Here is a 13063-nt window from a genome sequence, read left to right on the forward strand (position 1 = left end):
AGAGGATCGTAATGGAAACGGTGGCGAGAGTACTTATCCCAGCTTCAGATCTTTCTCACAGTCTTCATCTTACTTGCCAGCACTGATGAAAGTACCTTTCAGACACAGTTGTTTCAAAAGAAAGGAACACAAAAAGGCATTTGGGGATCAGGTGAGGGAGTAGGCCAGAGTTGCTCGGGTCTGATGTCACTTCAGTAATATCTAGAATAAATCAAATTAAGCATCTATCCAGGTCAAAAACTCAAGTTATGATTACTTCTGCCCCATTTATATGCTTATGTATCTGTGGCTTTTTAGTCCCCATCACTGTTTCACTCTATTCGCAACTAAAGATAAAGGATACTGCCAAGAATGTCAGTATTATCTTCCTCTTCTGGTGGTTTTTTAGTGAGCTAGCAGTATGGTTTGTCTTTATAGAACATACAGAAGAGTAAGTCCTGATTTGTACTGCAATAAAATTAGTATATGAGTTTATGTGCACTATTAAATAAGTTGTAGAACATTGTGGGGTAGTGCCACTCTCCTTGGGTGGGAAGACAATGTTTCCTTTCTTCTGCCTTGGTTTACTTCTTTGGTGTAGGATAGGGTTCTTACTTGGTGTAATGGTTTAACCCCAGCCAGCAACTAAGTACCACACTTGGCTATGTGCCATACCAGAAGCTGGTTACTAAGCAATCATTCTGTGAGCTGAAAAGCTGACCGAGTCTAGTTTTTCTGCAGTATGATGGGATGCATATACTTTAGGAGGCATAATACAGTGTCCTTTGGGCTTTAACTGGGGAGGAAAAGTGATTTTTAGCGGTACTGCTGTGATGAAAGCAAACAGGAAAACAAACAAAAAAAAGGAGTAATAGATACAGCTCTTGAAAATGCTCTGCCAGATGGAACTATCAAAATAGTCTATCCAGCCCAAACAAGAGAAGCTGTAAGAAGCTGTGTTGCTTGTTTAGAGAAGTATTGTGTATTTAAGGAAAGTAATTTCAAGTTCATTTAAGGAAAAAAGGTACAGATTTTATTTAGAAAAATTTATTTAATTTAGGTTTGATAACAGCAAAGCAGTGCAGTAATCTAAGCTTGGCAATTTTTCAAACACTGGGTTTTACAAAGTCTCAAAACTTTTAGTATTTTTCTTTTAATATTTGGATACTAAATTATTTTGAACTCTGCTGCCTTGAATCTGCTTTTGCAAGAAAAGTGGAATAGTGATGTAGTGAGCCCTCAGATGAGCTGTATAAAACTTCATCTAGAAAACAACTACTGCTTCTATTGTGGCGCTCGGTTTCTAGAACATACCTATCTCCTGTATTTTTTCCCCTCTCATTAAAATGAAAATTTATCTAATGAAAAAGAAAATCCTCCATTACAATAAGAACAAACCATTTGATTTCAGTTGTGGTATGTGACTGATGAATTGTCCTGAGCCCCTGTTTGCAACTTGTGTTTGGTTTTGCCTAAATCTGTCTATTGTGTAAAATAAGGCAGATGTCCACCCTCACTGTGACAATAGCACAGCATGAGGGTAGTTTAGCCTCGGATCCTTTGGGGGCCTTTTGAGGGATGTTACCTGTTCTTTTGCTGGTACTGCAACCACCAAGTGACTTGGCCTTGGCAGCTGAAAAGCTGTGGTTCAGTTCTGCTTATTGCTTGTATGTAGGATTAAACCAAGTGTAGGCTGTATCTGGCACTGACGTGCACCTTGAGATGCATCCTGTGGTGCGTTAGAGCTGCAGGCAATGAGTGAAGTCTTTTGGAATATGCTGCTGGATGATGCACTTTGCTTTGCATGATGCTGCAGGACTGGAGCAAACCTGAATGTGGAACTGAGAGAATGAGGACAGCACACAGGATTGTACTGGTTTCCTAAAGGTATTTTAGAGTCATAAAAAGTGAAGATCAGATGTTGCAAACAAAACAAGCTCTAAAAATTACATCTCCTTGTTTGTGTGTTTCATCAAACCACCAATAGTAAGAGGAAATCTTTGTTTTATAGTATATTCATTGCATCTTTCTAAAGTAAGAGCACTAATGAAAATCCTCTTGCTGAGTCTGAAGTGCGTGTGAAAAGAACTGCAAAAGTTCTTTTGGTTTGTAGCACTGGGTGAATTCCCCATTCCTTTCCCCACTGTGCGTGTGCACTTACTCCTTCCATGGCTGCCATGTTGCTGTGTTGGGATTTCATGTTAATGATCAGACACATTCGAAGCTCATTATGAATGATTTGAGGAGCCCTGATAAATTTTCTGCAGTCCAGTGGTTCAAATCTCTTGGGTCATGAGCTTGTTTCAAATGTAGCATATACTTTTTCCAGTTTCTTACACAGTACCTATCATCTTTTTCCTGTTCAACAATGCCTATTCTCAAAGGAACTAATACGTCGTTGCAGGATGCAATAACATTACTTTTTGTAAGCAGTTAACCTTTCCTCTTGAAGCATCTTGACGTCTGGTTTGCATTTCTTCTGCAATCATACCCTTTGCCAAGACCTTAAATGCCTTTCCTGCAATAATTCTAATGCTGTATCCTAAATGATTTTTGATTCATTGTGTGTTTTGGTACACTGCCCATAATTTAAATTATTTTTACAGACTCTAATCTTCCAGAAGAGCCACATAAGTGTGACAGAAGCCTTGCTTATCTAGCTGTACAGCTAACCTGTTTTTCTTGGTGTCAGACTGCCCTGTATTATGTATGATCTTTCTTGTACAGTAAAACTGCTTTCTCAGATGAGAGCTAGAAGACAGAATTTCTTTGACAAGGAGTGAAGGAGCTGGTTAAAAATTATGCCATTGTTTCCTTCAGGAAGCACCAACTATACTTTGCCTCGTGGTTGGAACAAATACATATTAACAGGAAGCTTGATCTGATAGACCTAAAACTAATGCAAACAGAGCATTCACACTTTGTTACAGTTTTTTGATGGCAAGTGACAACTGAGAATAGTGATCTGCCTACTAGCTTGGCCTGTGTAGGACATAGCAGAGAGAAAGCATGCATTGTACAGGAAGCTCTTGTAGACAGCTCCTGGAGGGAATCATGCTTCTCTGCATGAATGCAAATATACTTCCCCTTCTGCTGGGCATCTTCATGCCACAGGCAGGCTGGAAGATGGGAAGGGGCTGTACTCTTCCTTCCTTCCTCTGCCTTAAAAACAAAGCAGAAAAAGATAAGACAGATCCTTAGAGGAAAACCATGCAAAAAGGCTGAGATACATGGCTAGAGATTTAAACCCCCACCTTTCTTTTTTTGTTATCAGGACTAAATTACTTATAGGTTGCTGATCTCTTCTAACTCCATGGTACAGTAATTATTTTATTTATTTATATATATTTTTTTTCTTTCATACTTTGGCCTGTTTAATGGATCTAGACCCAAATTAAAGTTTATATATTTTCAGAAGTTAAATGATTCTCTCCTAAGCAAGTTAGCTGAGCTGGTTAGGCAACACAGCTAATGCAGTTTTTAAACAATTTTCATTCAAGCATTAGAGAGCTCACAGACATATTCTGGAAGAAAAATACGTGAGTTTCAAGAAGTTTCAAAGTTGGACCAAGGTATGGGCAAAGATGAACTGAAGTATAGAGCTCCTTCATTCTAATCAGGGACTCCCTCATTCTAATCAGGGACCTTCACCAGAACATTCTCTTAAAAACACTCTTTTTTTTTTTTTTTTTAATGGGGGAAGTGACAGAGGACTCTGACGTCCACCACTTGTATAATTGAATGCTCATTAGTCTTGTATTAGTAGACTGGCCCTGTGCTCTGATAGTCTGTAGTCATGACAGAATAAGTGTCTTTCCAGTGTTCAGTTCAGACTTGATAAAGAGTTCAGCATAAGACTTATGCATACAGGTTATTTGTATGTGTGAATTTCATTTAGGGTAAAAGTTTTCTCTGCATGGTGAAATCCCATTTCCTTTTTAAAAAAAAAAAACAACCCTATCTGAGTTTCTCACTTCTAAAACACATTTTTACTTGACACTACACCTTCATGATGATCCCATAAGCCAAATTCTTCTCCTGTATTACCTTCCTGGCAATGCTGTTTATCATCTAGAGTCCTGTCCTCTCTCACCTGTCCTCCTCCACAAATTCTACCTATTCCAATTTTCACTATTCCCCCCCAAGCAATCCCCAAATGCCTTGAATGAAAGAACAAGAAAGAACTGGAGCCTAGCTGCAGTATGAAATTACTTGATATGGATTAGTATGAATGTTTACCTAGCTGCACTGTGGAAGTGACTGTGTAGTACTGTGTAAGGTGGTTAGGGATTTATGTTGACTTGTAGTAATATTAAACCTGTTGGGTTTTTAATCAGGATTTTCTTGTTGAAAATTAAGTAAGAATAATTTATCTGGCCTAGAATGGAACAGAATATATGACAAAGTGAAAAAGTGATCTCCTGTCTTCTTTGTGTGTCTTACCTGAAGTTGTCAGTCTAAGTGCTCACCTCAGTAATTATTTTTGTTGCCTGGAAAGCTGCATGAAAATGTCCTGTTATGGTATCATTGACTTTTGTGTTCACCACCTGAGAAGTAAGTGTCAGTATGCGTTAGCTATGAAGATGAAATATGAATAATGGTGCTGTTATATGTTTTAATGAACTAACATGAACTGGATATGTAGCAGCATTATAGTTTGAAAACTGTGATGATCGAGATAAGAATCTGCCCATATTTAATCTGCACACTCACATTGTTCATTCTCAATGTCATCCTTCCAGCTCCTCAAAGCTGTATGCTTAGAGGAGGCTATTTTTTTTTTGTGTGTGTGTACAACTGTCTTTACCTATGAAACCCATCACAGTTAAAAGCTGAATAGCAAAAAAGTTATTTACTCTGTAAAAAACAAACAAAATCCCACAAAAATACAACCAACCCACCCCATGAATTACAGGTTTAGTAAAGAAGTTGCACAGTTGGTGACTAATCAAGTCTGTGACTGAACAAAGCTGTGCTTTCAAAGAGAGGCAATCCAGTTGCCCAAAAGTAAGGTGCAGACAGAGATTCAAGAAGGAGGCTTAGGTAGAATGGTACCAAATACATAGAAGAAATGAAAATATTTTTTTTTTTATTTTCAGAGTTTTTGTTTTTTAAGCGTCTGTCATTTTCTCCAGTAGCCAGAGAGGATGAACTGCAACTAGGCACTGACCTCAGGCCAAAAATAAAAGAGCACAGATCCAGAAGGTATAAGCTAAAATAGTATTCCCTGTATGCAAGGGCACTAATAGTTGGATACCTTCAAGATTAATAGCTGTAATGAATAAAAGGTGTTTGAAAGTGAAGAGCAGACTTGAGCAAGCTCTTATGTGACATTGGACAAGGAAAAAATTGCTTGCAACATTCTTGCTGTTAAAAGAAATATAGAACTGTTAGACATGAGTTAACTACAAAGCTAAGTGGTTTTGAGTGAATCTAGTGATGCAGTATCTATGACTTATCTATAAGCAGGCAGATGCTACTTTGTAACCTGGGACAGGAAATATGAAAGACTTCACATGGTATCACCTCATCTCTAGTGCTTACTTGGCCCCACAATGTAGGAGTTAGATTAGAGTTGATGACTGCCAGAACTCACCACTTTGCTTCCTTTCTTGAAGATGGTCTCAATTTACACATGGAGGATAAACAATCAATGAGTTTCAGGAGATAAAAGATTGTTGTTTTCCAAGAGACTCAGCCTATCTGACTAAGCAATATCTGACTAAACACCTTCATTTTGATGGGGATAATGTTATTTGTGGGTATGAAGGTGTCTTATGCTTCAGCCTGGAAAGAGCACAACAATAAATTTCAAGAGTTTTTCTGGGGGTGGAAAAAAAAATTAGTAAAATTAGTAAGCCTGAAACAGGTCCATGTGCATGAAAACCCATGAAAGTAAGTAGTGCGGTTACTGGCTCTTGATGCAGTTCCTATGTCAGCCTTCAGTTTCACTAATAGTAACAAGCAAAGAGATTTGGCAAACAATTTACCCTAAGTTTATTTACCTGTCACTTAGGCACACAGACTTCAATCCTTATTAGGTTCTCTCGCACACCTTCAGTCCTTATTAGGTTCTCTTCAGTTGTGTTTGTTTAGGAAAAGCATAGAAATGGGATAGTCTTTGTTTTGGTGCCCTCTTGTGGGTTCATATATTGGATATACTGGCCAAGTTACACTTCTAACAAGTTTACTATTATTAAGGGATATAACAAATATTAACTGTTACTGCTCAAGGTGTGTTCAGACAGCTTGTACGATCCCATGCAACTTGTTCTTTGCTTTGAACTGACACTTAGAATCATAGAATCATAGAATAGTTAGGGTTGGAAAGGACCTTAAGATCATCTAGTTCCAACACCCCTGCCATGGGCAGGGACACCTCACACTAAACCATGCCACCCAAGGCTTTGTCCAGCCTGGCCTTGAACACCACCAGGGATGGAGCATTCACAACCTCCCTGGGCAACCCATCCCAGTGTCTCACTACCCTAACAGTAAAGAATTTCTTCCTTATGTCCAATCTGAACTTCCCCTGTTTAAATTTTAACCCGTTATCCCTTGTCTTGTCACTACAGTCCCTAATGAAGAGACCCTCCCCAGCATCCCTGCATAGTCCCTCCCAGCATACTTCCATGCATACTTCCATGTATGTTGGACCTTTTGTACAGAGAACATTAGCTGCCTCTATGTAACTGAACCCATGTTATGTTCATGTTGTCATGTGTACTGGTCTTAAGCAATTGTGGGAATATTGCAGATGGAAGGGCTGGACACTTGGGTAACATTTATGTTATGGTTCATGTGACTGGCTCATCTTTGCATACCCCTGTCTGCACACCTCCCTTCTATTTAAGAATAGCTGAAGTTAAGAGATAGAAGCTAAAATGAGAGGATTTTAGAGATAAATTGGAAACACTCACATATTCATACTTTGCCTAGGTAGAGGTATATTATCACATGTGTGTTTGTGTTGATATATGATAATCTCTTCCCTAACTTCAGTTCATTATCACTTACAAATTTGATTTTTGTACCTAATTACCTCCAAACCTCCCCTCCACAATTTTGTAATGTTTACAGTATCAATTGTCTCTGTGTGCACTGGACTCCCATGGCCTTTCAAAAGATTCACCCAATCAAGTTCTCACTTATATGAAAAAGATAAAGGCTCTGCCAGTTTGCAGCCACTGGTGGTTGGTTTTAGTATTTCTCCTCTTGAGCTCAGTTTTATTTATTACATCTTTTTTTGTTGCTGTTTTTTCTAAGGGGCAGAAAAACCACCCCTGATTAACCATTTTGGAGATCTGTTACAGGGGACACACAATGATTTAGTTGCTGGATTTTGCAGCAGGTTTCTGTCAAGTCCAAAGGATGGGTATTGCTTGTCTCAACAGAATTGTGAAAAATATCCCTAACAACTAGCTCTGTGTTTAATAAGTGAATGTTTTAAGTCTTGTTCATCTCTCTGGTTGTGTTTTAAAAAGAAACACGCAGTTTTTTGGGAACAGGAAGCTGCCTATGCCAGTGTATAGTGGATTCCATCCAGTTCAAGTGTTAAATGTTTTGCTTCCCAAATGCCTTATGTTCCTTTATGGCAAGCAGCAGTCCTGTGGGGTGGTGGGTACAGCTGAAGCTGCTCAGGGAAGGGGTTTGAAGGCAGAGGCTGTGGGGCTGGGCAACCTTGCTTTCCATCTGGAGGAAGAGGCTTTCTGGGGGCTACAGGCAGTTGGGCTGAGTTTGCTGCAACTCCCCAGCAGTCCAGAATCTTACAGAATCACAGAACCATTATAGGTTTGGTGGGACCTCTGGAGATCATCTAGTCCAACCCCACTGCCAAGGCAGGGCCACCTACAGCAGGTTACTCAGGAACGTGTCCAGGTGGGTTTTGAATATCTCCAGAGCTTCTTTCAGTGCTCTGCCACCCTCAACGTAAAGTAGTTCTTTCTCATGTTGAGGTGAAACCTACTGTGTTTTAGTTTATGGCCATTGCTCCTTGCCCTGTCATTGGGCACCACTGAGAAGAGTCTGGCACCATCCTCCTGGCAACCACCTTTGAGATATTTATATGCACTAATGAGATCCCCCCTCAGTCTCCTCTTCTCTAGACTAAACAGGCCAGGCTCCTGCAACCCCTCCTCATGAGAGGATCAGATTACTGATCCTCTCTGTGGTCCTCCACTGGACACTCTCCAGAGAACCAGGACCCTCTCATTAAGGACTCACCTGGGAAGGGGGAACCAGGGAACAAACCCTTGTGTTTAGTCCCTATCTCTCTCTGATAGTTAGTTAGAAGTTTTTTTTATTTAAAAATGGAATCACACCTAGGTTGTATTTCAGATGCCAAATGCTAGATTTTATTTATCTGGGGCCTTTTGGGATTGGTTATAAAACACAGTGTGGGCAGAGGCTGTTAAATTCTGGCTTAGTTGTTTTTTCTTTTGCAGTTTATTAGAATTTGGAACAGCAAAAATGCAAGTATTTGAAATATGTTGGGGGTGGGGTGGTGATTCAGCTGTAGTAGTCCCTGCAATGGGAAAGAGCAAGGAATGTTGTTTTCTGGACGGGCTAGGAAGCAGCAAGGTTTAGAAGTAGGCTAAAGCTAATAATGTGCTGTGGTTTCATTTGTTAATGTCCAACCGAAAAATTTAGTGTCTGAAGAGAAAGTTGCCAACATGAAGCAGGATCACTCAAACTTACCAGCTGTGTTTTAAGATAATCCAATACAAATGACTTGTGTGTGTGTACAGATAATTTGTAATGATGTAATTATCTGACAACCCTCTAGGTTCCTATTAGACTGTTACATAAGTTTTTTTTAATTTTATTTATTTATTTTATTTACAGCTTCCTTATTGTGCTGATATGCCTTATCTTCAGCGTGCTTTCTACAATTGAACAGTATGCAGCTCTTGCTACAGGGACGTTATTTTGGATGGTATGTATGTAGATGTTAAATCCATTGATGTACGTTTGATCTTAATGCGCAAATTCTGATCTGATGAGTTAGTACCATATCTAGCAGAATGTTCCTTATGGTTGAATTGACAAGAGGCTTTTCTGCTTTTCCCTAACAAGTCTGTTAAGCCAAAGAAATAACCAGAAGTTAGGGTAGCACAAAACTGTTGTATGGCATATACTGAAGGGATCTGTGTGGTGTCTAACTCACATGGCTGTTCTAATTAAACTTGAATCCCTTATATTGCTCTGGTTAATCCATTTTTTCAGCCATACTGAAGGCCAGACACCTCACCATAGAGGGGGAAAAAACTAAGTGGAAGTCCTGTTTTTTAGCTGATGTCAGATTTGTCTTTTTTTTCACAAGTGGAAAACTCATGTATTTTCATTGACTTTAGGGTTAAGACAACTTGCGCCACCTGTCACACTCAGTTTGCCTTTACTAGAGAAAGCATGGTTACCTTTTGTTTATAGTACAATAGTGCTACAACAGATATGTGGCAAGAAATGTTCTGAGAGTATTATTGTTCTGCCAGCTTAGATTTCATTGAAGAGTTTTAGTTTTGAATTTTGAGAAGCATGGTTTTAAATATACAGAAAATTTATGTATTTGTTCTCAGTGTATGTCCGTGGTAGGGTACTCCCTGCTAAATCATTGATTTCCCTGCATTTGTAAATAAGTGACCATTATTTTACTTGTGAAAACAGTGACTGTATTGAGGAAATGCTTACTAGCAATTTAAATGTTTGTTCAACATTCTTTTAGCAGTGCACCAGTAATAAATTATTATGTATGATATCATTATTAGCAGGCAAAAAATAACTTTAAAACCACATAAATTATTATAATTTTTGCCATTTTATCTATTCAGTATACTAAGGTTTTATACTTAATATGAATAATGTAAGAATAAGAATATATATTAATTTGTCAGTCATACTATTTCTATTTAAGGTACCTTCATGCCTGGTATATTACTTTTAACTGACTTGGAAGTTATTTGAACTCATAGGTGTAACTTTATAATTAATTGCCAGGTAAGAGAGTCAATACAAGCATTTCTTTTATTGTTTTGTTTGTTTGGCTTTTTTTTTTAATTATTTTTTTTATCCATAACTATTAGCTATGGATACTTCTACCAATTTCTGTGATGAATTTCACTTGTGATGATATCTCATTTATCTTTGCAATATATCATAATGTTTTACATGTGTGGGGTTTTTTCAGTGAAATAAATTCCAGTGACAGCATCACCGGTGATGTTTTCTTTTTTCTTTGAAATCATAGAATCATAGAATAGTTAGGGTTGGAAAGGACCTTAAGATCATCTAGTTCCAACACCCCTGCCATGGGCAGGGACACCTTACGCCAAATCGTATCACCCAAGGCCTCGTCCAATCTGGTCGTGAACACTGCCAGGGATGGAGCATTCACAACCTCCCTGGGCAACCCATTCCAGTGCCTCACCACCCTAACAGGAAACAATTTCCTCCTTATAGCCAATCTAAACTTCCCCTGTTTAAGTTTTACCCCGTTACCCCTTGTCCTATCACTACAGTCTCTAATGAAGAGTCCCTCCCCAGCATCCCTATAGGCCCCCTTCAGATACTGGAAGGCTGCTATGAGGTCTCCACACAGCCTTCTCTTCTCCAGGCTGAGCAGCCCCAACTTTTTCTCAGCCTGTCTTCATATGGGAGGTGCTCCAGTCCCCTGATCATCCTTGTGGCCCTCCTCTGGACTTGTTCCAACAGTTCCATGTCCTTTTTATGTTGAGGACACCAGCACTGCACACAATGCTCCAAGTGAGGTCTGACGAGAGCAGAGTAGAGGGGCAGGATCACCTTTGACCTGCTGGTCATGCTCCTTTTGATGCAGCCCAGGATACAGTTGGCTTTCTGGGCTGCAAGTGCACACTGAAGCCGGCTCATGTTCATTTTCTCATTGACCAGCACCCCCAAGTCCTTCTGCGCAGGGCTGCTCTGAATCTCTTCTCTGCCCAACCTGTAGCTGTGCCTGGGATTGCTCCGACCCAGGTGTAGGACCTTGCAATCAGTTTTGTATGTTCATACTGTACGCAGTATATATTGTCTGCATGTGTATAACACATTCAGTGTTAATATTAATACATACATATTAATATATGAAGTGCATTCAGATTACATGCAACATATGTATTATGTATCCATTATGTATTGGTTTTCTGTTTTATCTTTCTAAGTAGTGTGAATCAGTGTTCCTGTTCTGTATCATGAGAAAAACTATGGTCAACTTTTAACATTGAAGTTCTACTATAATGATTTCTTGGGAATTCAGCAGTTATTTGTTTGTTCAGTAATGGCATATTCTGGTATTGTTTTCTTAAAGGATTAACTGTGGTAATTTTCAAGAAAATTAAGGGGCTTATGGCGACCCATCTGTCCACAGCAGTAGATGGGCCAGTGCGTTCTCTGCTCTGTCCAGTTTTGGGGGACTTTCAAAGGAGTTGTGGCACCTTGCAACACAAATATAAATGTCAGAATCTGGTTCTTGTTAGTGTCTACCTCGTAAAATTTCCTATTTTTGTTCTTAAGATTTTACTTTCACTTCTAATGTATCTTTACAAGCAGTAAAAATGAGATGTAACTGAATTGTTGAAGGGGGGAGTTAATTACAGATGACTGGTTGAAAAGAAACTGTAAATTGCAAAGGAAGTGTAACAGCATAGAGGGATTAAAAAGCAAAACAGGAAAACCCACAGCTCAAGCTTCTAACCCAAATAGTGATGTAAGGAGACATATTAAAGCTTAGGAGAGCACTCTTTCTACTGCTTTGCAGTAGGAATTAATTTCTCTTTTTTGTTTGTAGAGGGCCTTTTAGTTATACCACAGTAATAGTTTTAAGGAGCCAGACAATGGAAGTAGGTAACACTGACAGTGTAGGTGAGCTAAGAAGGGCAAACAAATACTGAGAGAGATCTCAAAGAAGCAGCAGTGTAGCAATCAACCTACCAGAAGGAGTATGGGACTCTTGAGGAAGGCTTTTCTGCTTGGGTTTAACTGGGACAGTGTGAAGGAGGGAACCTTTGACCATATAGAATTTTAAGTTTCTAAGACCACAAATCATTCCATGAAACTTGAGTTATGTTGTCTGAGTATAAGCTCTGTGAGATTAAAATAATTAAAGTAGCACAGATCTGTAGCAATTTCTTTTGAAGATTATAAAATTGAGAACCTTTCCTTACATGCATTCCAAAGGGAAAATTACTGAAGCTTTCTCAAGAACAGACTGCCTTTTATTTTTGACATAATTTCTTATGTAGAGTAGAATTATCTCTAAATGAATTATACTTTGTAGTGCATCAAATATAAGGCCGAAGTACTTAGTGGTATCAAATGTGTATTGTCATGCTTTGAAATTTTGCCTATTCCAGGTTTGTGGATTTCTTGTAATTTGGTGGGAGGGGGAGACTTTGACCAGGTAGCCATAGGCTTAGAAATGCAAGAAGTGACTACTGTGCTGAATGTCTGGAAATGAGTGCTCAGAGTTAGCATGTGGGTATGCTGAGCTGAATAGCCCCACAGAGCAAATCTGATTAGATGAGCTTACTGCATGGGCACTGGAAATCTAATTCATCTTGAAAATGAAGTGGAATTACTGTAAAAACATGTGTGTGTTATAAGCAAACTGCTGTTGTTACAAAACCTGTTCTACAGCTCACTTCTGAGTTGCATAGCATTAAAATGCATGTTGGGAAAAGTACAGAATCTGTTCCCCTGACTGAAAAAAATACTTGGACAAGACCCTTGAAAACACAATTAAGAGCTATACTGCTTTATATCCTGCATGTAGCCTAAGTATATTGCTCTGACCCTGTGAAAGATCTAAGCACCTACACAAAGTCTTTTTGAAACCAAGTATACTGGTCACATTAAAGATGGAAGCTGTGTGCCCATTTTCATGAACAAGAATCTTATGCTTCAATAATATAGTCATATAAGATATTACAATTACATGAAAATAAGAGCTAAAAAAGTTGTTAAGATTATATTATTTATTTTTTATTTTGCTTGTTTTATAATAGTGCCTCCCACTACTAGAGGAGAAAATAGAAGATATGTTATCAATAATTTTACAGCATTTTAAAATGCT

At 38.8% G+C, this 13063-nt stretch overlaps 1 protein-coding gene across 6 annotated transcripts in view; it reads left to right on the forward strand.

The window, feature by feature from the left end:
- KCNQ1 (potassium voltage-gated channel subfamily Q member 1) overlaps positions 1 to 13063 on the forward strand; it is a 396763-nt gene that overhangs the window by 75882 nt on the left and 307818 nt on the right. For all 6 annotated transcript variants that reach the window (XM_062609397.1, XM_062609392.1, XM_062609394.1 and 3 more), the window contains exon 2: positions 8824 to 8914. In XM_062609397.1, the coding sequence (XP_062465381.1) occupies positions 8912 to 8914 (3 nt within the window). In that variant the 5' untranslated portion in view covers positions 8824 to 8911. The remainder of the gene's footprint in view (positions 1 to 8823; positions 8915 to 13063) is intronic.

The sequence above is a fragment of the Pezoporus occidentalis genome, unplaced genomic scaffold (genome assembly GCF_034315485.1).
Source record: "Pezoporus occidentalis ecotype Australia unplaced genomic scaffold, CSIRO_AGI_Poc_V1 ctg137, whole genome shotgun sequence".
NCBI classification, from domain to species: domain Eukaryota; kingdom Metazoa; phylum Chordata; class Aves; order Psittaciformes; family Psittacidae; genus Pezoporus; species Pezoporus occidentalis.